At 44.2% G+C, this 27993-nt stretch overlaps 1 protein-coding gene across 8 annotated transcripts in view; it reads right to left on the reverse strand.

Annotated features, from left to right (window-relative positions):
* Window positions 1–1531: 1531 nt before the first annotated feature.
* Window positions 1532–27993, reverse strand: part of LOC139105022 (ELAV-like protein 3) — a 39224-nt gene continuing 12762 nt past the window's right edge. Inside the window, exons 1-9 of one of the 8 annotated variants that reach the window (XM_070660856.1) lie at window positions 26642–27976; window positions 25506–25651; window positions 15374–15609; window positions 12495–12598; window positions 11753–11906; window positions 9842–9880; window positions 7969–8200; window positions 4929–4970; window positions 1532–2006 (exon numbers count right to left, since the gene is read on the reverse strand). In XM_070660856.1, coding sequence (XP_070516957.1) covers window positions 1682–2006; window positions 4929–4970; window positions 7969–8200; window positions 9842–9880; window positions 11753–11906; window positions 12495–12598; window positions 15374–15569 — 1092 coding nt within the window. In that variant the 5' untranslated portion in view covers window positions 15570–15609; window positions 25506–25651; window positions 26642–27976 and the 3' untranslated portion in view covers window positions 1532–1681. Of the gene's footprint in view, window positions 2007–4928; window positions 4971–7968; window positions 8201–9841; window positions 9881–11752; window positions 11907–12494; window positions 12599–15373; window positions 15610–19974; window positions 20139–25417; window positions 25652–26641; window positions 27977–27993 lie in introns of those variants that run through there. The other 7 variants (XM_070660857.1, XM_070660854.1, XM_070660853.1 and 4 more) reach the window with 7 other exon arrangements.

Consider the following 27993-nt stretch of genomic DNA (forward strand, 5'->3'; position numbering starts at 1 on the left):
TTACTCTGAGGTTTCATTCTTTTATACTCCCCTCTGTCTCTTCTCCTATCTTTCTCGCTTCCATTCGCTCACCCATTCTCTCCCGCCCATCCGCTCTTTTTCTCTCCGCATTTAGACGAGTCTTTTAATCTCGTTAAGCGCATCCCGAAATGTGGCTCTTTTTCCACGACAGCCCGCCGTTCTCAACACCGCGCGTCCTGATGATCGTTCTACTTGTACGTGCAGCGTGTATGTGTACGTGTATGCGTGTACGTGTATATCAATTGCGTGTTTCGACGTGTGTGTATGATTCAGTCTCACAGCCCGATATCGTCGTGACTAACCCGGTCATGGATGTACGTTAAGTAGAAAAAAAAAAATAAAGATCGGCCGAAATGCCTGGCGGAGGCTCTCGACGCGTCGTCAAATGCTAATCGAAGGGAAAAAAGTCTTTTTTTCCCCCTTACTTTTTCTCTTTCTTTCTCCCTCTCTTTACTCTCCACTTTTTTCCTCGTTTTTTTTTTTTTCGACTTTCTGCGCCTTCCTCTCTCCTCGAGTTCTCTCCGTCTTGTCCTGTCGATGCACGCGGACCCCGCTTGGTCTACAAGCGTGTCTTCGCGCGCACGTGAACAGGTCGTTGTGCGAGTCCCCTCGCTTAGCTGTCACATACGTCAAAAAAAATTCTGTGCCTTTGTAAAAGTTAGGAACGATACTTCCTATCTGGCACTTCGCGGTATGCGGAGAGACGCAAGGCGAAGGCAAAAGCGCGCTTCGGAACCTTTGTTCTCCTGGTCAAACTTTTTCTTTTTACGATTTTTGTGTCGATAAAACGTCAGGGATGTTTTCCGCTCGCGCGTCTTCGACCACGAGCGCGAGGACAGAACCCGACGGAGGAAAAGCGCAGCGAGGAAAAAAAGGAGAGCGAGAGGGCTCGTTAATATCGCATCTTTTTTTTTTCTTACCCCTCCCCCCCCCCTTTTCCCCGTTATTTTCCATCGAGCTTTTTACACGCTCAGTCCACGATTACATATCGGACAGTCGAACGATCCAATCTACTTTTGCCTAAATTATTTCTCGCGCGGCCTTCTGTCTGATTCCTTCTACCCTCTCACTCATTCACCCGCATACACACTTACACAGGAACGCAGCAGACACACACATGCTCAGTTCCTCTCTTTCTCTCTTTTTCTCTCTCACACACTCCTCGCAGCTACACTTTCTCGCTCTGCTGGAGCTTCTTGCCGGCCTGACGGTTGTTGTTAGGTTTGCTCTTCAGGGAGGTCTGCTTAGCTTGCGCGTGCTGACGCTGCTGTTGCTGCTGCTGCGCTGCAGGGTTAGCCGCTCCCGAAACGGCCATCTCGATCGCCCGAGTGAGATCGTGTATGCGCGACGGTAGGCGCTGGAGGAACGGCTGCCGCTGGGCTTTGACTCCTCCGTGAAGGATGCCGCCGGCGGTGCCGCCGAGCCCGATGTGACTATTGATATTGCCGCTGCCAATACCGCCCGGCACCTGGCCCGGAAGCCTGACCTTGTTGTAAAGATGACCCGCCGGCATTGGTACCGGCAGCTGTACTACCGCCGCGGTACGTAGCAGCCGATGACGGCGATGATGATGATAAGGAGCCGCTACCGCCGCCGCGTCCGCCGCCGCAGCCGCGGCCGCAGCCGCAGCCACTGCCGCCGCTGCCGCTTGTTGCTCGTCCTACGCCGCCTTGCTCTTGTTCGTCTTAAAGCTGACCTGGAGCACGCGGTTGCCCAAGGTGTAGCCGTTCAGGCTCTGTATGGCCACCACCGCCTCCTCGTAATTGGTCATCGTCACGAAGCCGAAGCCCTTGCACTTGTTTGTCTGCAAGTCGCGTATCACCTTGACCGACTGGACGGCGCCGAACGGGCCGAACAGCTGCCACAGCACGTTCTCCTCGGTCTCCGGGGCGAGGTTGTACACGAAGATGCACCAGCCGGCGCCGTTCATCGTATTACCGGGCAGCATCGAGTTTGCGAGAAGGTCGCCTGCCAGAGGACTGTACCTGGAACACGGCCACCGGACCGGTCATTAAACGGACATCGTCGCCCGGGAGCGGCTGGCAACGACGGCCGCGGAGGCGACGAGTGACAGGACGAACGATGCTGAAACGTCCTTTCGCGGTTGGACACGTGAAATCCCGAACGTCAACGATATCTCTGATTAGCAAAATGTGATCCTGCACAACTTACAGATCGTTAATTTAATTTTATTTTTTTTTATTTAAAAAGAACGAGATGCGTTCTCTTAATAAATGCCTTTATTCTATATCGTCACTCATAAAGAGAAAACGCTTGAGCACCGTTCAGTTGAGATTATAAATACTTGCTGATGCTTCTTTTCTCTGAGTACAAAAGGGTATATCTAAGATTTTTTTTTTACATTATACGCTACTCGCACAGTATATCGCAATCCCAATGAAATTAAACGTGTAAAGATGCGAATATATACATATTGATGTGAACATTTATTTCGCGTGGTATGTAATCGATAATCTCTTCCTTTACACAAATTGCACTTCCGCGAACATCTACATATGACACTGGCGTGGAAAGAAAAAAAAATATTTAAAAAAAATGAAAAAATATGTAGGGCCACGCAAGAGCTAACTCACTACATAATTCACGTACGTTGTAATTAATGGTGGTGACAAAAATGAGACATAAATGAGGAAGCGTGCACAAACTTTGCTTATAAATACATATTAGACAAAAAAGCATGCATTGTGTGTGAAATATATCGGTAATTGTTTCAGCAAAGTGGGAAATTTAAAATAACACGTACATTCAATAGGAAAATTAATTGGAAGTAACTTTTTCACATTTTATTCCTTTCGAAGGTATTGCTCTGTTTTAATTACGTAGGTAATTTTGAATATATACACGAGCCACGTTTTTTAAAAATGTATTCGGTAAATTTTATGAATATTTAAGTACATCACGGAAGTCATAATAATTAACGATAATAATTAAGAAATATTAAATCTTGCAAACTTTAAGGTGTAGCGACTTTGAAACGAGAAAAAGAAATAGAATCCCCGATGAAATGTTGAGAAAAATGCAAGGGGGTGAATAAATAGCAATGCTCGTTCAGAATTGATTCGCGAGATGATGCATAAAATAGAAGAAAGAAAACGTGGCTGTCAGACAAGTAGCAATAAAGAAGAAATGTTCTCGTTCATTTTTTATACAGAGAAAATTTACAAGTACGCTATCGATTTTCCAATCAAATCGTTCGAGCCATACATTCTGTATAAGGGTAACAACGTAATATTAAAAAAAAAATTAATAAATAAAGAAAACGAACATAGGTACATACACTGTTGCTTCACCATTCGAACGTTTACGTGCATGTGGGTGGGATCGCATAGGTACAGAACGTGTTTCTTGAAACGCAAGCCGATCACCTCGGACGGCATTTTAAACGATAAACGTTTCACTATTAAATATACGAAATTCTTTTTTTTTTTTTTTCCCTTGTCTTTTATTAAGACAGACAAAATTTTAGAACACAGGAACGGAAGGCACACGTCCCATACGAGGGCGCTTACAAGTGAAGAGCCAGGGAAGGGAATATTTACAGTTGTAAAAGTATCTACGTACCTACTTGACGTCACAAGCCGCGTTAAAACAGGGCACATCTCGGTGAGTACTCAGTATAATGCCGAGGCCACAGTAATTACGTATGCATTCGTCACGTACGTTGTACGTTACACCGCGTAAAGTGAACGTGTGATACGGTGTTGTGTGGTTTCTTTTTTTTTCTTTTTTTTTTCTTTCTTTTTTTAACTTTCTTTTTACGTGTATACGCAGAACATGTGCATCGAGTGGACTATACGACCGTCTGTGATTCAATTCTGCGTGTATACGTGTACGTGTGTATTTACGTGTGTACGGGGGGTAAAAAGAATATAAAAAAAAAATAAAAAAAAAAAAAGAACGACGGAATTTATATAAGGACGAGGATATGAGAGGAGAGTAACATCACGTTGCTTGCATGTGAGTTTGTCTCGTTGTTCACCAAGCATATGTACACATATGTATGTACACGAGAATATCTGTATCCGGTTTCTCTCTCCGTAACAAAAGTTGAAGTATCTCATAAAAATAAGCGCCCTCGAGGACAGCCAACATTGATTCCTTTGTAATTTTAATTTTCTCTTATAAGCGCGTAATATACATAAGGAACGTTTTCTCCGAGATGTAATATAAATGTGCTGAGGCGTAACAAAAATCTCGAGTTCTTTTTCATTAATATTCAAGAAAAAAAAATCAGTGCAAAATTATGCGTTTCTTTTCTTTCCCGAGCAAATTGGCAAGACTTTAACGTGTTCTAATAACGGCAAACCATTGCGAATGTGACGGTGGCAAATATTATGGCGGTTTTAACTCATCGGATGAATAAATTGCACTATGTAAATATGTGGAAGAACGGGAAACAAAAGAGGAGGCTTTCGATTGCGAAACTCAAGAAAACGTGATTTTAACGTATCTACCATTGTGTTTGCGTAACATTAAATCAAATGAAAACTAAAGCGAAAAGACGTGGATAATGCAAAAGTGATGAAAGATGCGAGAGGACAATAGAATCCTGTTACGAAATTACGTTTACATAAAAAGAACCGGAGGCGAACATATTTTACAACTTAAAAAAAAAATAAAATTAAAAAAAAAACTGTAAAAACAATGCAAGACTAGACAAAAATAATTTAAACAATTTAAACGGCGACTGTTAAAAATTAAATAATTATTAATCATTATTTCACCGATTAATTTATTTCACGGCATGTGACACGAGATTCGTAACAAGTCGACGGAAGAGTGTGAAAAAGAGAGAAAGAGAAACAGAGAATGAAGCCACACAACGGAAGAAATAACGAAAAATTAGGAGTGGAAAACGTAGCGGTAGTAACGAAAAAAATACTGACCTCTGTAAGCCTTTGTTAATGGCAAGCATGGCCTTGCCAGTGCTAAAACAAAACACAAAAAGAACAACGTAAGAAGAGAGATACTCCGGGATCGAGCCAAAATTGGGGGATAAGTCGGACGCTCTCTGTGTATTTGATTTTCTACCCTCTACTTAGCGGTGCACTGTTACCCTGAACGAGACACAATAGGAAATGCTATGCGGGATTTCGAGAAACAAAGTCTGACATCCATGTCGATACATTAGTTTAGATCCGAAAAAGGCAATATCTAATTTAATTAATCACGTTAAATTAAAAAAAATTATAAAAAAAAGAATTTAGTTGGCTGGACAAATTTAATAAATAACCCCTCATCGACATGAAATTCATCCTTCGTGAAAAGAAAATTCGAGTCTCTGTTAGGAGAGGAAGCCAAGGAAAAATGATTTGCAGTAGGATAAGTGCTGTTTAGATCAGGCTACGACTGTATTTTTGTAAAACGATGTCGAGAAATAATACGATATCGTTGGAATTGTGAAACATTTATAAACTTTTGTTTTTATTGACTTGTTAATTAAGAGAAGAGTATTACAGAAAATTCAGAAAGTGTTAAGAAAAACCGAAAGAAACGTTCTGTTTTAAGTTTTAATTATCTATACAATTAAGTATTTTAAAAAATAAATGTTGCAAAAATTGCAGGTGATAGATTAATTATTATACTCGAGTCTAAAACGTCATCGAATTTTTGTCGCTTCGAATTTTGTTTAATATCGACTGATTAACAAAGCGCTATTTTTTCCTTCCATCGTGCCGGAAGGGAGAATGAAATGACAAATGACAAAGCAACTGCAAATCTGCACTCAATTAACACTTCGTATTTATTATAAATAATTAAACAATTAACGTTCGTGACAAGTCTCTCGAAAAATTTCAGCGGCTCTGTACCTCACGGATCTGTACATAACGAACGAACTGTGACACGTGCGACCAATGAAGATGTATAATGCGTGTATCGTCTTCTACGTACGTACTTACTACAGCGAAAAATTTACGAACGAATGTGGCTACGTATATCGCTCTCGATAGCGAGCATCGTGACTTATGCATTATACAGGAGGCTCGAAAACGAAAAAAAAGATGATAAGTGGGTGTCGCAAGTCCCTAATTCGGATATTTGTCGCTCGAATAATTACAAAAAAAAAATTCTGTTTCGTAATACATCTAGCAACTCGCCGAGATAAGATATTTACGAGCTCGACAAGTATCGATATAGAATGTAAGGCTACGACGCGCGTTTTACTCCTCCGTGTTTCGATAGTGGGCCAAAGATCAGCTTACGTTTTCTAGTCAGACTGTCAGCACGTTATGTTTCGTCTCTCCGCATCCGATCGAGGGATACGGTCGTGATCCGTCTCGCGAAATTTACTGATCGCTGGCCCGCAAAGATTAGAAACCAAAAAGAGCGGATAAAGTAGCGTAAAAAAAAAAAAAAAAAAAAATAAAAATAAAAATAATAAAGAGTTCACATAACAATAAAAAAAAAAAAAATTTATAATTATAATGGCTGAGTGCAAATAAAGGAGGGCCAGCCAGCGTTTTCTTTCTTAGATTTTATTATGCCCGAAGTTACATGGATAATCATTTGGATGAAAGAACATTAATTATTTCGTTCATAGAGCTCCCGATCGATCTCGACAGGCTGTTTCGTCGATATGCGAGTTTAATGAAGCCGTATTGATTGCGACATCGCAAGACCTTTCTAAACAGACCTAACGTGGATTTTCTGTGGCGTGCTCGCGCTCATGTAACACTTCAACGGCAAATTTTTATTCGTTCAAATTAATCTGCGAATGAAAAATAATACACATATATATATATTTCAAATGTATGATCGGAGTTGAGTGTTAAAAAAAATTATCGAAAGCTATTTCTTTATCAAACGCTATTGACCGTTCCTCTCTTGTAACTAAATGAGAATGTAAGAACAAAATTAAAAAAAATATTAAAAAAAAATATATATATATCGTGTCTAAAAAGTTACCGTGTAAAGTAACACAAGGGTCTAAAGCCATAATTTCCGAAAGTAACAGAGCGTGCACAGTCACAATTGAAAATCAAAAGACAGACACGTTAATATGCATTACATAGTTAGAATCGGATGATAGGAGGAGCGTTGTGCCGAACAACTTCGATAAATGTGGAGGTAACGATAACTGATGTCTGCGATCGAATGACCGATCGATCGACATAAATCAGGCGGACAATTGTACGTAATTAATTTAATAAATTTAATTAATTAATTACCGTCGGTATTTCTCGAGAAATTTTTTTCAATACTAAATATCTATCCGAGACTTTCCAAATTTTTTGAGCAATATTTTTTGCGAGAATAGTTGCTTTCTTCGCGCGTAAAATGAGATAAAAACTAATATTTGACGACGAATAGGTAAGATATCTTTAGAATAAAAACAAAATTTATTTTTATATATGAACGATCGATCGATCTATTCGAGTAATTGTATTTACGCGGTGTGCTGCGTGTATGTATGTATGAATGTATGTATGTATGTGTTGAAAGAGAGAAAATAGAAGAACAGTATACGCTAGATAGAGATAGCCTTTAAATAGATAAATTAAAAAAATGTATGAATAACTCTGGATAGATTAATGGACGAGTCGGGATAGATCCATGGATAAATAGACAACTGAGCGGAGAGAAGTAGACTGTAGTCAAAGAATGACTAGATAAATCAATAGAAAAGAGGAGATAGAAGCGAGAAGACGGCGCGCGGAGCCGAGCAGTCGGCGGCGTTTGGCTCGCGTTGATGCTGGAGCGCGTCCAGGTTCACCGCGTACCAACAAACGCCAGAGATCGTTCCGCGCGGCTCTCCAAAGAAAAGTCGTGAGATTTAAGCGGAAATAGAGAAAAAGTAAGAGCAGAAAGAGAGAAAGAGAGAGAGAGTAGAGAGTAGAGATGAAGAGTTAAGAAAGATAGTGAAATCCTTGGGTAGAGCGAGTAGAGGCGAGTAGGTACCTGGATAGTGGCGACAGTGGAATGTACCTGAAGCGGCCGGTTGGGTGGTGGATCGGCCCGCCGAAGCGCCGCGTGGCCTGTGGTGCGAGATAGGCGGCCAACGGCGGTATCGCCTTGTTGTTGTTGCTGGGATTGTTGGCGAACTTGACGGTGATCGGCTCGGACGAGCCCTTCGGTATGGTGCCATTTAGCTCTTGGATCGCCCGCTCGGCCTCGACGCGCTGGTCAAACCTTATGAAGCCGACGCCCTTCGACAGGCCTGTCGAGAGGTGCCGAGATAAACGGCGGAACACACAAGATCGCATTCTGGGTTATTGCTGAGCCGGACGCCGCGACGCTTTAACGTTTCGCCGGACGCTTCCGACCCGATTTCTCGATTCGCCCGTGATTTTTCTCTCCCCCTCCCACCCCCTTACCCTTATCTACGTCGCGAAAGGGCGAACCGCGAACACGACGGCTCAACATCGACTTGGAGGACCGCGGCGCGATTCTGTTTTATCGTAGATTATCTTACGCCTCCTTATTCCACGATATTACCGTTAATGAGCCTTTGCAGCTAATTTTCTCGGCGGTTAACGATCCTGATGATGGGTCGAGTTATCGCCCCGTCGTGTTTAGATCGTAGAGAATGCGTGCAGAACAATTCACATGTCACATACTGCTGCGGTGCACTGTGTTCAGGTGTCATCGAGAGAGCAGCGACAAGTTGCGAGTGTTAAATCGCCCGTCTCTCGTTACGACGGATAGACACGACTGCGTCTCGCGCAGAGAAACGCCAGGCTTATTAACTTTATTACAAAAATCTTTTTTTTTTTTCTTTACACAGAAACAAAGCGAGTGGTTCGGTGCGCGCAGATTCGTTTCTTTACAAACACACGTCCGACGATTCCCTCGTCGGGCGGACGTCTTTTTGTCTTTCTTTCGATTCTCATACTTTGCCGTAGATACTTTATTCATCATTCGCGGTCCGGTGTCGATTGATAACGGTTAAACAAAATAACAAAAAAAAAAAAATACAAAAAAAAAGATAAAAAGAGTGAAAAAGTGAGAGATAAAGAAAAGTGATAATTAAAAATAAAAAATAAATAAAAAAAAAGAAAGAAAAAAAGAGAAAGAAACAGAGAAAGAGAGTGAGCGAGATAGAGCGAGTATACTTTCGATCGCGGACGCATGTCGACGTAATTCAGAGATCGTAATAGCAAATCATAATTATAACGAATGACAAAAAGCGTAAAGAAACAAAAATGGCGCTCGGGAAAACGCTGGATGCGCGTGTCGTCTGTCGTTGCAATAATTCTTTCCCTCGTCTCTCTCTTTTTACATTCGCTCGGGCAAGAAACTCGTAAAAAATTTCCGAATTTTGTCGCAAAGTGTACGAAAAAAATTCTTTTCTTAATGCAGGATGTTTCATGAAATTTTCAATTAAAATATTTAATAATTTCTTCGATCTCGCGTAGGCTTTTGCCGCAAAGTTTTATCGCTGAGACGCACTGTTCACGATAGAATCACAAATTAATTTTAACAAAATGTCATCGCTGGCGGAAGACGTTGAACGGATCTTGTCCAAAAGAAACATTTTACTGGAAATGATTACAGATCGATTTCCGATTCGCGACGCGCGCCGCAAAAGGAAACCTACTCGGTACTCCCGCGTTATGTTTTATTTAACAACGACGGCGATGACATTGACAAGGTATACACATGGCTACACACACGTAAAAAAATATACGGAAAAAAATAATAAAGAATAAGAGATAAAGAACGAGGTCGCGCAGACGAGAGACGCGCGCATCGCAGATCGAAAGAAACGGCCGCTTTTTTCTTTTCTTTTTTTTTTTTTTATTCCAACTAGAGGATGACGTAATGAGGGAAAAGAAAAAGAGATTTGTGATTTACGTACCGGGCAAATTGTCTCCGCCGCCGGTCACAAACTGTCGTACTAAACAGAAACGGAAAAAATCATATCTCGTTAAAATCCAACTGGCAGCAACACGCGATCCGCTCGCCCCTGTGATACGCCGGCGTATTCGGGGGTAAAAAAGGGGAGATGATAAAACGTACTTGCGCGCGAAATGAAAGGGTTAAACGGAAGAGAAAACAGAACGAATACAAGATAATAGCAACGAGTTTCATGTTCGTCAGCGTTCGAATAATTTTCTTTTTTCTTTTTCCTTTAATTAATTCGCGACGTGACAAAACGACAAGTTAAACATTATCCGCAGAATCTTTTTTTCTCGCGGGAGAACTCGAAACCATTCGGTTTTCAGCAATCTGCGGAAAATAAAAATCTAGACAAACTAATTAGGTTCACATTTGATGATCTGTCGGAATAATGTCTTCGCATATGCGAACAGTATAAAAAATATACAAAACTTGCGCACACAAATGTGAAAATCAAAGTTAAAAAATTAAAGGAAATTATATGTAAATCAGTAACAAAATAATGCTTTTTATATTAATTTAATTACGTCACTCGACGCTTTAATCGTCGCTGTTGGATTGATATCGTTGCTTCCGCGTTGGACGTCTCGCGAGAACGAGGAAATAATATCGTAATAATATTGCTTCAACGAGGAAAAAGAAAAAAAGAAAAAAAAAATCCAAGAAACAAAAAAAAACAGAAGACAGAAACATGAACTGGGACGAGAGCGCGTATACAAGGGGCGAGCGGACTTCGTGTGAATTACGCTATTTCAGATCTCCTTATTCATATAAAAAGCGTGAGCGCCAAAAGGGGAAAAAATTCGGCGTAACGCGCGTGTTCACTTTTGCGGGGAGGGTAAGGAGAAGCGGTGTAGGACGAAACGTAAATATCGGGGGAGGTCGGGAGGGAAAAAACGAAGCAAGCTCCGGATAATGGAGTGACGATGATAACGCGGATGATGCGACGGCGAGGAATGCAAGGCTTAAGGGGGGTGAAAAGTGAGCACGGTAAAAAGGAAATACGAAATTAAGATCAAGGCGGAGGCCATGAGGCTTTCGTGCGTGCAACTGGGCTGGCCAGGGAGGAGCAATTGCAACAAATAAACTAAAACGAAATCCAATTCGGGAAGGTCGACTAAAAAGCGAGAGAAACTTGCGCGACACTTTGAGATGTCGCCGGGACGTCGCCCCCAACCCCCTCCCCCTTTTCTTCCCACCGTTTTCTCGAGAACGAAAATTGCGTGTGTAATATGCGAAGCTGCGTACTCGTGAAATCGTTGCTCTTCGTGCTCTTCGAATGAGGAAACGTGTGGAAGAGTGTGTACAGGCGAAAGAAAACATAACGAAGTGGAACTGATACGGATCCCGTTTGATCAACGGGATATCTAAATCGTTATCGCTTCGACGAGCTGCTCTCGCTCGCACTTTCGTGGTCGTTATCGTTAAACTCGTGGCGCACACCGACCCACCCTACAAGCGAACTCTAACCCCATGGCCTACGCACCTGTGATCTGGATCAAGGTTTTACCTCGAGCCACCGGAGATTTTTCCGATTTTGTCGCTGTCGTGAATGCATACTTCTCTTCGCACAAATCGGTTTCGTCACATTGCGAAAATTGGTTTCAGCGCGCGGGTATAAATATTAAGTCGGACAAATCGGATCCCATTCGGCTGGAAGGAGCCGCATGAGATATTCTACAAACGGCGACCGTTTGTCGGACTTCCATTTGCGGACAATTCACTTTTGCGTTATCGGAAGAAAAAAAAAATAATTGACAAGGCGGTCGGAAAATTTTATATTCACTTGAACGGAAACCATTGTCGTGACGAAAAGCTCGCGAAAAAAAAAAAAGAGAAACTACAAACAGGCGGGTTTGCGTGGACTTACCGGTGATGTTGTCGCACAATATCCGCGACGTGATAATTCTGCCGTATGGGCTGAAAAGATTCTCCAGATCCTGTTGCGCCATATTTTTCGGCAAGCCGCTCACGTACAGATTCGCGCCTTTGATCGCCTCGCTGCTCGGTCTCGCGTACGACACCTAAAAAAGAAATTCGGAAAAATGTTTGTCAATCTCAAAAAATAATTGTCGGATTTTTCGACGGATAAGCGTGAGATTAACGCCATGGGTGAATTCATCAGACTACAGTTAAGAAAAAAAAAAGAAAAAAAAAATAAGAAAAAGAAAGAAAAAAAAGAAAAAAAATAAGAGAGAACTTGTCCACACGATTATCGTCGTTTTATTCTTGTTCGCGCGCGATAAAATCCACCCGAATCCAGGCCAACCTATTTATATTGCTGCATTACCGCCCTACACGCTCGCGTAGATGCATTTAGCATTCTAGAAATCGGATAGAGAGAAAGAGAGAGAAAGAAGAACGCAAAATAGTCGGGTGGCGAAAATAGTTAGTCGATTTTTTTTATTAACGTCGACGTTGATACCGCTGTGTCGATCCTGATATTTTAATTTCAATACATCATGAAGTAATTTACGATTTCTTAATAAGTACCATTAATTATTTACGAGATTTGTTATTTATGAGAAAATAATCGCGTTGCACTATTAACCAGGGGCAAACAGCCTACAAAAAAATAGCAAAGATATACGTTTAAGAACTGCACTACTTACCTTGATGGTTTTGTTCTGTAAACGAAGACCATTAAGTGTGTTTATAGCCTTTTCGGCATCTTCAGGCCGGTGGTAGTTGACGAAACCGTAACCCAAACTTTGACCTGCAAGCAGAAACGTGCAATCTAATTAATATCATGTCCCGGCGTTTAGATTTAATCTTTGAAATAATTATATAAAATCCTAAATTACGTAGTTCGCGAAGAATAAAAGATCCGATACGGTTAATACAATTAATATATCCAGGCAAAGACGGTACTTCTACCTGGTCGTCCTCGATCTCGATATAAGAAACCGAAATATTAAAATCGAACGAAAGTAATAGATAGATAGGCGCGGGGGCCGCGGGGAGTGGTGGGAGGAACTGAGTGAGAGCGAGCATGAGCCTACGTGCCGCGCGCTAGGTGTTTCCCCCACCACTCCCACTCTCGCTTTGTCCTTCTCCAGCGGTCGCGCAACACACACGTACTCACTACGCACTGTACAGCAGCCACGTGTGTCCGTACAGGAAGTGATACTCAATTGCGTATTGCGTGCACCGAAAATCGCCCGATACGAGAACAATCTTCTCCTCCTCGTTCTGAATGTGAGGAGAGCACGTGCGAGCATATCTCCTTTCCGTAAAGTGAGTTATATTCTTACGTGTTCGTTTCTCCGAAATAATCTTTTTGTCTCATGCGTGTTGCGTGGACTCGCGCAGTTTTATCTAATTATCCGGGCTTTCTGTTTCAGATAACGAGGAGGGAACTAGCGAGGACGAAGTTTAAGCGGTTTAACAATAAGAGGACGAGATCACTCAGACGGGAGGGCTGCCTGATATTCTGAGAGGAGGAGGAGGCCTCGGAAAGGCATCGTACATCGACGGAGCAACCCCAGAGGTAACAATCACCTTTGTGAAATACAAATCTGATAGCTTATCGTCATGGAAAAATTTATTTTTAATTATTTAATTGATATATCGTTTAGAATCGCGTGCATTCTTTTTTAAATATTAAATAGCATCTCTACAATTGAATTAAATTTCTTTTTTGTTACAGATCGACGCAGCTGCACCCACCGTCGTCTACAAAAGTGTCGCAACCGCCGATATAAAAAATTATATGAACCACAGCCGGTTCATCGGGCGTTTCGGTATTCCGATAGTTCTCGGGCGTTTTTTTTACAATTAAACTTTTACGGGAGTGTCGAAAAATAACGCGCGATAGTAAAATCACGGTCGGGGTGTTCGCGAGTTACATGTGCGCGGAAGGATGGCTCGTCACGTCCCATCTGAGAGGAGGAGCAGGCCCAGGATGGGTATCCTGCCTCAGCGGAGCAACTCTTAGGTGAGCATCAATTTATTAAATAAAATCTTTAATAAAAAAACCTTTACTTTTTCTTTTATTAAATTAATTAACTGATATATCGTCATGTCTACATTAATATTTTTTATTTTATGTTTCAGCCACCGGCGGTGAGTTGCATGATTTTTTTTTCATAATTCGGTGTTGGGTTTCTTGAACCGACAACACGTCGTCGACGTGTAATTTACTCAATTGTAATTATCATTAAAAAATCATTATAATAAATGTCCCCAATTATAATAACGCGCACGAAAAGGAACCTTTCTATAAAAATAGCGCGAGCTAGGTGTGCGCAGAGTTTCTCCTAGTTTATTAAATTATCGAAACGATAGCTGCACGTGTAACACCCAACATTAACTTCCCCGATACTTTCCGGAATCAATTTTATGAATGGTGCGTAGTGGCAAGCATATCAACGAGCAGTTGGCTAGGTGCCTGAGGCACGTCGAAACCGTAAGAACGGATGAATAAATAATTTTTCGATTTAACGAGAAAACGACGTCTAACTTTTCCCTGATTTTCAAACGGTGTCGTGCCCAAATAATTCCGAAACTTTAATCAACGTCGAACTAGGAAAACTTTCCTCCAGCTATATTTAATGATCCGATGACTTGGCGCGTAAATGTTTCCGTTCATTTTCTTAGCGAAGAGAAAGAGACGCGGGTAGATCTTCGAGTTCGCGGCGGGATAAGAGGAAAAATTACTACGAATGCGTGGTGTCGAGAGACGTAGTACGGTACTGTTACTTTATGGAGATGAGGTAGAGCATAAAGCGGCAAATCTTTAAACCGCCCCCGCTCTCTCGCTCTTCGCGGCGGCTCGAAATAGCACCGCGATGTCTATACACGTGCTCGTCTCGCCACTACTGCAACGGAATATACCCGGACCGTACCCGAATTACGTTAGATTACAGCGAGATCGATATGTTAATAGCGATCCGGACAAGATATGCAAAACTCGCTTTTCAACAAACCAGGTCGCTTCTCGAGGTCGCGCGCAATCCAAATTAATCAACTTGGCATTGAAATAAAAAAAAAAAAATTAATAGAGAACGAGCGATAATTAGAAATCAGTTATATTTTAATTCCAAAGTCAAGAAATTTATCGAAATATTTATAGGAGAGATCAGTTTGACTTTTTGCGAGCTTAGATTCGTGATAAGAAAAAGAATTCTCTAAAAAGTTTAATTAATTAATTTTTTAACAACTGACTTGTCACCTCTGAGGTAAATTATTTGAATAAAATAGCAAGAACCTGAAAATTATTTTTCTAAAGCTGAGAATTTTCTTAAACGTCAACGCGATTTCAAGTAACATTATAGCTTTCGAGATTTAATCGGAATTAGAAATATTAAGTGACATGTCGTTAATTAATAATATTTTAAATTCGCGATTTTACCTTTCGGTATTATAAATTTAGACAAAGTCAAAAGCCGTTTTTAATGTCATTGGACGAAATTGGAACAGACGGGTCGTTGCACCGGCGTTCTCGCGTTCGACGCGAATGTAAAGAACGTGATAGGAGTCGCATTCTTACCGCTGAGTTTATCACGGATTAGCTTGCAGCTCTCGACCTCGCCTATACTGGAGAACAGAGAACGAATTTCATCCTGTGTCATACTCTGCGGCAGGTAATTCACTATGAGATTCGTTTTCGACTCCTCCTGCGAGGTCTGCCCGAGGGTCGATCCTCCGTTTTGTTGTACGACAGTGTCCATTCCGTTCGCCATCATTGCAATCCTCTAACGAGTCGTCCCTAACTATGTACGAAATCTGTAAGCAAAAATATAGAGCGTCGATTAGTGAACAGTTTGGCGAAAGTGGCAAGTTTTATTATATTAGGAAAAATTTTATCGGCGAAATTAAATACGGCGGTGGGATTCCTGGGCGTTGCGGTGTCGCTGGGGGATTCGCATGTTTTTGCCGAGACGTTTTTCTGCTAAAATATACTTCGGAAAGGTTCACTTTGAAAGTACGGCAAATACGGGTCTTGTTGTCGTGGGTCAATGTAGGGAACTTAGGCAGACGCCGACGTAAACACCGAATATTGAAGGGGACGCAAAAACTCGCGTCAAATAGCGATGCACGCAAAACGTTTCTTGTGGGCTTCGAATGGCCTCGGGTTGTATTACGATCTTTATTGTGAATACGCAAGAATGAATGTATAAAAGTAGGCGTCTTCGTGAATAATTGTATAATTAAACAGACCGAAATTCAGTCTTAATTTTAATTTAATTTCAAAAAGAAAATAATCGTTTATTAAATATAAAAGCAAATTACATCGTCAAGAATTATTTTTAAAAAGTACGTTTGTTTTACATTTAAATGAAGACTTCACAAATATGTTTTGTAACTGAACGTTGGAGAGATTAAATTAAAGTCGCGAGTATTACAAATGGAAAAAAGTAACTGCTAAAAAAAATAATAATCATAAAAAAGAAATATGTTATCTCGGGACTCTGCCGTGTAAATCTTTGACTGAACAATGACTTTCCAAATACGAACGAAAGGGAGAACGGCGGTTTGGGAGAACCTGGGGAAACGTCCGATACGAACTCGGGTAATTTAAAGGGGCCGACGACCCCCGTTGTCATTTAAAGGGCTGGAGACCCTCTCATCTCCAAACTACGGAGGCACATTCGAGTGTCGAGGCTCACATACGTGGTGTTCAGAGCACAGGAAAAGGTATAAGCAGTTCGTTAGAATATCCCTTCGATATCAGGAACTCGATATCACAAGATTATATTTAACGGATTAATTAACGCGCCGAGAGAAGTGGCAATTAAGACCTTCATTAACTCCCTCGACAGAGTTTCCATTTTCATTGAAAAATAACAACGCTTTTCAACGTTTTCATTTTCTGGCGTAAACAAATTACAGATTCAAGCAAGCAGTATATATATTCTTTTTCTTTTTGTTTTACCATCCAAGCGACAGGGCAATTAATTTTAAATTATATTCATAATTAAAAGTAAGCGACGCCGAGGCGGCGAAATTATATTAGCGAGGACAGCGTCGAAATGAATTCGTCTTCATTGAAATACATCTCGGCGGATAATTAAAAGGGCGCTTTTCGTTCCAATAGACTTTCGATTAAGCTCAATTTCGGAGAGCTTCTTCGCGCAAATTCGAAGCGCGAGCAAAGAGATAGACCTCGCGAATTCCCAAGTAAAATTCGAGCAATTGAATTCTTTCGAGGCGAACACCCGGTACATTCGGCGGCGAGCAAAGGGAGAAACAGGAGGCGAAAGAGGGAGAGACAGAGGTAGAGCGAGGAAGGGGAATTACGTGTGGCCGCCACCGTAGGGTGCCAACCGCGGTGTTCACGGTTAAGGCGAGGATGCATACATACGCGCGAGCGCACACTTTGGCACACACATACGCGCATATACACGGAGCCCAACGACGCGTTTATCAGTCGGCACGAGCCACCGGCTCGTACATTTTTATTCTTCCCCCTTTCCCCCCCCTGTTTCCCTCCGCGAGAGCTCCCCTCTTCGTCGTTACGACACGCGTCTCCGCGCACCCCTCTTCCCTCCTACGACGTTTAGGCATCAGCTGTCCTTCAGGACCCTCCCCGACGGCTCGCGGCGGTCGTCACCCTAAAAACCGAGCCGTCCGCGGGGCAACAGACAGCTTTTATTACCGGATCCCCTCTTCACCCTCCGTCCAAGTTTCGAAACTGGACGGTGTACGTACGACCGCGCGCTCCGTGGAAACACACGTATTGCGCGGAACAATAGCGCGTACTTTTCTTGTTTAAGTTCTGCGTCGAGCGCAGTGGTCATCCCGGCCGGGAACGCGCAAGAAGTCGCGCACGTGTACGTGCGTGTAGAAATGATTGGCCGGCCCGGAGAGCACGTGCGCCGACAATCCGGCGAGGTTTCGCAGCGTTTTTTTTTTTTTTGCAGCGTTTAAGGGGAAATAAAAAAAAACGATAACGATGACGAGTAGATCTTAAACGCGCCGGCGATAGAACTTCGGTTTCTCAACGCGTACCGCGGACTGGTTTTTAACCCCGCTAATAACGGGACCTGGAGAGCGCGAGAAAGAGTAAATCAATAGTTTCGCTGGCGGACTTTAAGGAGCTAAGCGGTTTAAAGTTGTACGGCGAAATCGCGGAAAGGAAGATTAAAGAGTCACCGCTCTCGATCGCGAAAGGCAGAGAGACCCCGCCGACCGATTGCGTTCCCTTTGTTTACGAATGCGCGGCGATAAAAAGCGTCGCGCCGCCGTCGCCGCCGCTCAGCCCGCCTCATAGGAGGCAGAAAAGTCCGCGGTGCGCTTTATCGCAGCCCGGCATCTTCCACGGGTATCGATCCGCGCGCCGCGTTCGCCATCGCGATATATTTTCGGATCCGACAATGCCGGAGACGGGAGGGCCCGCGTCGAGCTTGCCTACACTCCGCCGCGTTCGTCACACTCTGCCTCTTGCTTTCTGGATTCTTCCTATCGTCACCCGGACAATAATGACCCGGAGATGCGTGGCGGCGCGACGTCAAAAGGCAAGGGGAAAAAAAAGAGGGGGGAGGGAAAAAAAAAATAGACCGCGCGGGGGCGAACTCGGAGGGCGAGAGATTGAAAAATCTAACGCGACGTAAGGCGGATCGCGTTGACGATCTTTTAATAGTCCTCGTTAATTCTTCACGGCGGTTTAAGCCCTTCGTGGGCGCGTCGAGATTTCTAAAACCGTGAGCGAGGTACGATGCACCCGATACTCGCCAATCTTAATTTATATCGAAGCTCGGATACGTCCCATTTGAAAAAATGTCTCGACGAAGGATCAACGAAGCTTAGAGCCGAAACAATTCTAGTTAGAGACCGCTACGATTGTATGCTTCTCGTCTCCGGTTAGTTTTTTTTTTATCCGCGTGTTACGAGCGGAATTGCAAGCTACATTCTCGTACGCGACGCGAATTGGGACGTTATCATGAATCCCAATCACGGAAAGCGCAAAAAAAATTTAGCGTAAAGTTGTGGAAATAATTTTTTGCGAACCTGAAGGCCGGATGCCCTAAGCGAGAGTTATTTCGAAACAACTCGGGACTATCGATCTGGCGAAATCGATAAAACGGAAATACCGCTTTATTCTGGTAAATGTTACCTTGTTATTTCAATTTCGCGTCGTGTTTCTATATCCTCATTCATCGCGAGATAGCATCGCGCGAGTCTTCTGGAATTACCGCGGGAAAACTCACCCTTACTTTCGATACCTTGAACTCGGGTTCAAAATTAGATTTCTCGCTGCTGGAATTTAAATCCAAGCCCGGCAGCTGCAGGCGTGTCTAATTCTAAGACTACCCAACGATCGTCTAAATTAAATTTAATTTCAAAAATAAATAAATAAATTAATTAAAAACAACTCAGCGGAAACATCGAGTTTCGAAGTCAAAGCCGGAAAAAATCTCCCATGAAACAGATTGAAGGTGTCGTCGCCGATTAAATGGGGGGCGGCGGGGGGAAAATGAAAAGGGGCCGACGTAGCGACGAGGCCCTTTGGCCAGCGAGCGGTCTCTCGCGCGGGTTAAAGTTCGATTTGCACGTACGCCGCGAGATATGATCTTCGGCCGGTGGCCAGGTGGCCATGGCGACGGATCGTGAAAATCGTGCGGCCGGGGGCCGATCAATACGAGCGCGGCTTCTCGGTCCCTGTGCCTCTCTCTCTCTCTTTCTCTCCCTTGCTCGCACCCGCCGGGCGCGCACCGAGTCCCCTACCCTACCGTCGGCATCGTCGCCCCTGCGCGGCGTTTCCGAGGGCGACCCCTCCCGCGACGTAGTCCCTTTTGCGCGCGCGAAAAAGCGGCTTGCATACGCGCGGGTGTAAAGGGGAGGGCGAGAGGGGTAAAGCCGGCAAAGAGCGAGAACGAGACGTAAAGAAACCGCGGAAGAGCCGCGAAAAATTCCGGGGGGGATTATCTCACCTCGTCGGGAGGAAAACGCAGCGCACGTGCTCGCGAGACGCGACAAGTGCGCGCTTGTCCATCTTTCCCGGTCGTACGAGCGAGTAGCCCCACCCCCCCTTTCCCCGTTCCCGACTACGCGATGATCGATTCGGTCTCCCGGGGGAGAGCGTTTCGGCGGCGCGTTCTTTCTCGCGTCGCTCGTCCACCTCGAATCACTTATTCCCCGGGTGGGTACCTGCTATCTCCTCTCCTTTTCTGACGTGGTTCCTCCTCGCTCCTGCTGTGTCGCACGCGAAACCGAGCGCCGGTGGGGGCGGTCAGCCGGTCGCGCGGGGCTCCGGCTCCCTTCGTCTCTCACGCCGCTGTCACCGCCGCTGGATGTGCACTGTTATCACGCTACTGCTCTCGCACCACCGCCCGGAACAGAAGGGGAAATCAATGAAAGTAAAGTACGGCGCGAGCGCTCGTAAACCGGCATTTATGCGTGCCGTCCGAGCACCGTTCTCGGTACACTTGGTGACGACGGGCGACGGCCGCGTATCGACATCGACACCGCGACGGCGGCGGCCGCTTTCGGCGTAGAGACCCGAAGACGCGAAGAGACGAACGCGAACACCGAGGGTGGGTGGTGAACGACGAGGTGGGAGGGAGGCCCCGGCCAGGAGAGACGATGGGCGCAACGGCGCGCGCGGCGTGGAAAGTCCGCTGCGTTTACCCTTTTCTCGCGCGTGTGCCGGCGTAGCTTGCACGCGCGTTTTAACGCGACGCGATACGCAGGACGGACAGAACGAAGGAAGAAAGGGTGGACGGGAAGAGACGCGGGAAGGTTTCGCGGAATTCGAGAAAAATTAAAAGCTTGAAAAACACTAGACTAAGGAAACGGAAAGAACGACGCGGCACGGGCGGAGGCTGCCTAGAGACTGAATTTTACTCGGTTCCGAGGCGACTTCGTCCGCTGCTCGGGCACCCTCGTCCCTTTACGGCCGTTCTCGGACCGTCGCGCACGTCGCGCCACCGTACCGCGGAACCTCTTCCTCCGCGCCCGTGATTCGCCTCCGGTGCACGGGGAGAGGAGGCGAGCTCGCCCCGATCGAAGTGTGCACGCTAATGAGTTAGGGGTACGCGAAAATTTTCGGACCGCTCGGGCTCACTCAGGCTTGATAAACGAGCCGAACTTACTTTCCTTTTGTTTTAAACAATTTAAGTATTCGCCCGTTTCGAATAGGAAAACTCGCGCGCCAACTATCGAGATATCTCGATTACTTGCGCGCGAGATACGTGATTTCGATCGAGCCGCTTAAATCGCCGCGAATGCGACTCCTGCGAATATAATTTATTAATAAAAAAACACAGGATATCTATATGTCGCGAAATATGTATTCTCAGCAGAAGGGAACGATTTGTAAATCGATGCGACTGAAAGATGTATGTAGGGTACGCATATATGAATATTGCGCGGAAATAATTGAGAATATTAGTCGGAAGTATCTCTACGTTACACAAGGATCTCAGTTATCGCGGGAATAAAAAGATCTGTTTTTAATTACGAATCTTTCCGATCCAATTTCATCAACCTAATTCTACGCGAAGGGAAGGTGTCTCGAGTCTCAGGTTACGCTACCCCCGACGCGGTAACCGGCCCTTCAAGGTTTTTGACCCTCGCCGCGGCACCTCGCCAAGATAAGGGTCTCCCTTTCGCCTCTTACGGTGCCTGCGTTCGATTGCAACTTCGCGGAAAACCGCAACCTACGCCATTTATAAAAATGTCAAATAATACGCATACAACAAGAGATGCGTCACTAATTCTGCAATTTTAAAATGTCACTTCAACTAAAACTGTTATTATTAATTTCAATTAATTTTAATTATATTTAATTGTTTGCCCAATAGAGATATAATTTAAAGAATTACATATAACATGTTGGTAACAGAAATTGAAATTATCCCACGCAAGAGAAACTTCCTTGCAGCCTAACAAAATATAATTGCGACTTTCGTCAGATCCAAATTTGCTTTATTCTGCGCGAAGAGAAACGTTATATGTATACACTCTAAATTCCTAACCAAATGGTAAAGAAGGCTGCGGTTTGACGACGCTCTCGTGCCGCAATTTCGCGTCGATTTGTTTTGATGCCTCGCATAAGCGCGTAATGATCGCGAGAAACGGATCGAAGTGGCTGCATCCCTGACCTTAGCACTCTCGCGACGTTTATACCCGGAGATTATGTCGACGGGTCTGCCGTCGTGACATTACGGACCCCGAAATTACACGGTTCTGACGAAACTGGTCGAGTAAGACTTGGCGGCCGTGCCAGGAAACTCGGTGCTTTCCGAAAATTTATTTCCGTTGCCGCGCGCGTAACGCGAACTACACGGCGCGGCATCGGCCTAGGGGTATTTTTACAAACGGTGACGTCGGGATTCGTTCCGTGGCCGAGATTACGAAAGAGAAGCTCGTTCAATGAGATGCAAAAAAAAAAAAAGAAAAAAATTCCAAACGAAAAAAATTAATTATTTACCCCGACGAACTCGCGGGGTTAAATCTCACCTGTCGGATCGATCGGGCGCCCTTTCGCCTCTCGTGATCGCGGAAAAGAAAAGATCGCGCCCATGACCATACCTAATGCCAAGCGTCGCTACCTATTGGAGGATCTATAACGTTCCGGTCAAGGTATGAGAACAAAAGGGAGTAAAGTTTAGACTAGGGCACGGCTGCTAACAGATGCGGGACAGCATATGCGAAAAAAAAGAAGCGGCGTAACGCCGTGTGCGTACGTGTGCCGCGTCTACGTCCCTCGCATGCAAATCCTTTCTTCCCCCGAAACCAAACACGTCTTTTTTTAAACTTACGACTATCCCCAGCTGGATGGGAAGGGAGTGGAACTTGGAAAAGATTTAATCTTGTCACGGCGGCTAATAATTATTAATTGCACGGAGGAGCAACTCGGTTTCTGGCCCTTCTTTGTAATACTTTGCATTTTTTTTCAAAGCGAACGCAAATATATCGACCGTACGATAGTTAACTCAAATAAATACTTTGAATCAATTGGCAATTGCATAAAATAAAAATAAACTTTTAAGTAAATAAAAAAAAAAGATTAAATTTAATCCATTTGATTAAAAGGTAAATTAATTTTTTAATCTAATAATCTAAGAAGTAAGTAATCGCCTACGATGTGGCTTGTGCGATAAAATTTAATTGATAAAAAGCCTAAGATATAAACTGAGTTACGCGTGCGACGCAATATCAAAATTATTTAGCAAATTTTAAAAAGCCCAAGTACTCCGATCACGTGGCGAATCCGTGAATCATTCTTGTCGGCGAGCGCAGACCTCACCCTCTTAGTTTAGTCACAATCCAGCTGTCGAAGCTACGTTTTCGGGGGTACGGCCCCGACACCGTTGGTCTGGCACGGCGGGCACGAGCGTAATTCCACGGGGTTATACCTTGGGAACGATAATTCTGTCCGGCAACTTTTTCTGGGGTCGTCGAACCTTTAACGAGATTCCGTCGATACTGCCGACTCGAAATCGATTTGTCCTTACACCGCGACGCGAGGAGTGAGGCGCAAAGTTATTTTCAAGTACCGCGAACGCTCATAAATATAGCGTCACGCGAAACATTTGTTGATTTAATAATAAAACGGCGTAACTTCTGCTTCTGCGGGCGCAATTACGTTTACCAGGAGGATATATACATATAAGCAGCTCGAGTTCTAACGAGAAAGTCTCATGTGCGCGATGAAGAAATTTGCAGAGCGATTACCGTAGATCATTTATGGATCATCTGGGCGTGTATGTTGATATCGATCCAAGTTAGAAGCACGAACAATTGCCGCGCTATTCTCCCGTGATTAGATTAGCGCGTTAACTACTTTAGCGAAAACAGGTGATCTCTAGGTACAACATAGCGGCAAAGTTTTAATGCCGGTGATTATAGACGTGCGAGCGAGTCTTTAAGGATACCGTAGAAGTTCCGTAACGGCTTGTTAAACACGCGGCACCGAAAAATAGAATTTGCCTAGCTTTAACTCGACTCACTTTTCACTTTGCTTTATTTCTTTTTTTTACTATTTAAACTTTACGTAATAATACACTCAAACGTTATTTTAGAAACGCGGCATTCGAATGCGAATTATATTTAATTTCATAACTAAAATTTGGTCTTTCGTTGAAATTAAGGGCTTCCGTTTCTGCTTTGAATCGCAGCGCTCCAAGACCCGTCACGCAGAACCCAGCGATTTTTTTTTTCCTTTTAGAGAAAATTTATTAATCCGCAACGTGCAACGCCAAGATTACGAGCAATTAATTTCTCGCTCATTTTCTCAGGCGAGAGAAATTGCTGGCGAAGCATGAGGTGTATACTCTAATTAAAGTACCACAATTAATTTTTTTGTGACACTGATGAATAATTCGACATTCATAATTGAAGTAATAATCGGTTTAACGATAGTTATTGCGATAAATGTTTTTAATTAAAATATTCTCCGCAAGAAAGCCTCTCGCTGGAAATAATTTAAAAACGAACATTTAATTCCTTCGGCCACTCCGCATAAACTTCTGCGGTAATACAGAATTTTGCAATTGCATTCGGTTCGGGAATCGATTCGAGGGACGATGCAACAAATCAATTTTCCGATAACCTGCGCATTTGGCGAAACAAGCGGCTTTGAGTAATCGCGCGGATCTGGCGTACGTGTTCCTATTTCGAGTTGCGATTACGTGGTTGTCCGCGACATATTACGGCGTATCGTAGACGTATGCATACACGTAATGCATATATTAGTGCGTACGCGCGCGTCTTTGCAAAGCGATCATATTGTGCATATGATGTAGGAAGAGAAATGACAAAGAGAGAAAGAGAGAGAGAGGGATGCGAAGCTCCATTGATTGGTCGGTGGCACGGTGGAACGTTGCAGCTATCCTGGGGGTATATGAACCCCGATATATACGCTTCTCTCTTCGCCATTTCCTCTCTCGCTCCGTCTCTCTCCCTTTTGCTCGTCTCGCATTCACCCTCGCTACGATTTTACCCCGTAGTAAAACGCAGGCGCGTCACATGGACCCAGGAACGATCAATACGAGGTTCCCCAACCAGACCTAGTCTCTCTCGTTCTCTCCCATTCGTTCTATCTCTCTCTTATCCACGTTCTTTCTCTCTCCCCGTCTCACTCGCTCCCTGCCTCCCTTCTGCCCCCCCGTTTCCGTTCCACTGTCTCGCCCTCTCTTTCTCTCCGCGTCTCACAATTCCATCTTTATATCAGTTCTTTGCGACATCGCGACTCGAATTTTTGATATTTCAACACCCGTTTGAGAACTCGCCAGGCGTGCGAAAAACGAAGCCAATCGCTCGATCGCAATTGAAATTTTTTCCTTCGTAATCTTAGATCTAGGGTGTAATTTATACAGCGCTTACGCACTTATTATCGAATGTTAATTAAACCTGAAAATGAAGGAGAGTTCGAATACAACGAGGAGACAACTTAGTCACAGTTTTTTCTACTTCCGCTGCGTATACACATGCGTGTAGGAACATCGTCGACTTGGAGGAACGGCTTCGGCCCCGGAGACCAAACCTCTCGACGAGGAAGGTTTGTTCTCCGTCGAACAAAATTAAGTAGAAAAAAAAAAAAAAAAGAAAAGTAGACAGTGAATCTGGTGTACGCAGTTTCAGTTACCTAGTTTAGTAAAAAGGGAAAAGCGATATCACAATCGATCTCCACAGACTACATATCGTTTAGCACTCCCTCTCTCAGGCTCACGCACCATTGTAATCGAGGCCGTAGCGGCCGGAAGTGTCCCTCTCGAGACATCCTGCTTGTCCTCGACTAGGACCCGCGGTCCCGATCCTCGCTCCATCCCGGATCTGCTTGATGCCTCATCGCGCATCGCGATAGTTCGGCGTCTCCTCTCTACGTCGTTATTTTAATTTGCCGTTTTTTTTTTCCTTTTTTTTCTTTTTTTTTTTTTTCTTTTTTTCGGCCGGTACGCCGCGGGATCGATAAGGGGGTTGGATCGGAAAAGAGAGAAAGAGACAGAGGACGGAAGGACGGGAGGGCAAGGGTGCCCGTGTAGCATGTTTTACGCGTACACGTGTGCGTATGTGCGGTATGTTGCGACATTGGTGCTCCCGCGACTGTCGCTTTCTGGTGCCACGCCCAGGGTGAGAGAAAGAGCCCGGTCTGGTGCACACACAATATCGCGCCGTGCATAAACGTCAGCTGCTGGACGCAACCGTTCGCGGTTATGGCGGGCCGAACAACGTTAAATGCAACAAACTTCGTCAGGTTAATGAGCCTCCCCGTTAGAGGCTCCGGTGCCGCGTTTCACCCTTTCGTACGCGATCCCTCGCGCGGGATCACGCGATTGTTTTATCTTCTTTAGAGCGAGGTTCCTTCCACGAGCGCCCGCGGCGACATTTTACAATTGGCGCACTACAATTTTGACGAAAATCAATAATTGTATCGTAAATTTTCTTTCCTATCTATTCTACGATTTCTTTTTCGCCGGTGGTAAATAATATTTAATAATCGCGGTACGCGGGATTGGTAAGATTGCGTATTATGTAGCAATGTGTGCTGCACTTGGGATTAAATAGAAAAATAACTGGCGGCACCAGTTCGGGAGCACCATTGGAGACTTTGGGACTGAAAAGGATAACCTAAATGTGAGACCAGAAGATTCCTCGCGCGAGAGAAACCTCCGGTACAGAGGACGAACATATACGTAAAGATCGGCGGCCGACCGGCGTACGATTAGACGTACGCGGATCCGCCGATGACCAGTCAATAATTATAACGGTAATAATAACAACAATAATAACAAGATAATAATAACAATAATGAGAAAGATTCGTGAGAATCACAGAAACAACGAAAGAATAAAGAAACAAATGAACATACCGGTTAACGATGAAAATCAGTGGTTGGAGGATGCCGATATCTGGGCGCAGTACGGAACGGCGGTGTGGGTTCTACTTAATTACTTTCTATTTTTCTCTATTACGCGAATATCTCGCACGTGCTTCGCGGCTGCGTTCCCCGTATTTTTGTACTACTTTTTCTCTCCCTTTCTCCTTTTTTGTTTATTTTACTTTATTTTATTTTATTTTATCTTTTTTTTTCTTTTCTTTAACAAATTTTCAACAAACTTCACGACGCGACTCGGAACGTCCGAACCGACGATCGCGCGATCAACGTGGAGGCCGGTTTTCGATCATCGAACACGAGTCCCGGCATCGAGTCCCATTGGAGCCGAGAACTTGGATGCCGGATTTTTTAATGAACACTCGATAACTATAACTCGCGACAGGAGATAAACAAATTTCGCGCGCGGCGAACACACCCAGTGTCTCTTTCTCTTTCACTCCCACCCCCGACCAGCAGGACGCACTCCTATTTGTTCTTCTCTCTATCCCTTTCTCTCTCTTTCTCTCTCTCTCTTTTTAGTTTAGTCTTTGCCGGTGCCTCTTCCGCCGATTAAAAGAATCTTCCAGCTGACGATCTCGTTGATCACGTTACCGGTTTCCTCGCTAACGCGTTCAATTTCTCGTTCGCTGATCTCGTATTTTATCTCGCGTTACCTCGCGACGAGAAGATCGTACACCGTCTTACTTATTCGTGATATTATCGCGTTAAGTTTATCGGAGGGAGTCGATCGAGAAGGGTAAATGATCGAGGCACCAAGAAGATGCTCCCTGGGGGGTAAAACGAGTCGGGAGTAGACGGAGAACGTAGGATCAGGGGTTGAACAGAATCAAAAGACTGGAAGAACGCGGAAGAGTCGTTCCTTCGGTTTTTATCTTTAGCTGAACTTCGCCCGGCGAACTTATCCTCTCGCGCGATGCCTCGCGTGGATCCACCTCTCGTTCGTTTAATTTCTCTTCGTGCGAGTTCTTTCGTGACAATGCCACGCGAACGACGGACGACAGAGTCGCACGTGAACACCGGGACGAAGCAGCAGCAGCAGCAAACCGAACTTTAGAGAACGACGACAACGAGATGACGATGAGAGCAACAGCGACGACTGTTCTTTTGACAATGACGAAAGATACCGAACCGAATAGATTTCTTTTTTTTTTTCTCTCTCTTTCTTTTTCTTTATATGCCAAATTGAAGGGTCAGAAATTAGAAAATATGCAAGCAAATAGTAAGAATGTTGCGGGTATAACGGTGTCTACAACGCAATGCCTTTATGTGGTGCGGTAACTAAACTGACGAGGCTGAGTCCCGAGGCCGACGGCTGCACCCTCTGG

The sequence above is a fragment of the Cardiocondyla obscurior genome, linkage group LG08, assembly GCF_019399895.1.
Source record: "Cardiocondyla obscurior isolate alpha-2009 linkage group LG08, Cobs3.1, whole genome shotgun sequence".
In the NCBI taxonomy this organism is placed as follows: domain Eukaryota; kingdom Metazoa; phylum Arthropoda; class Insecta; order Hymenoptera; family Formicidae; genus Cardiocondyla; species Cardiocondyla obscurior.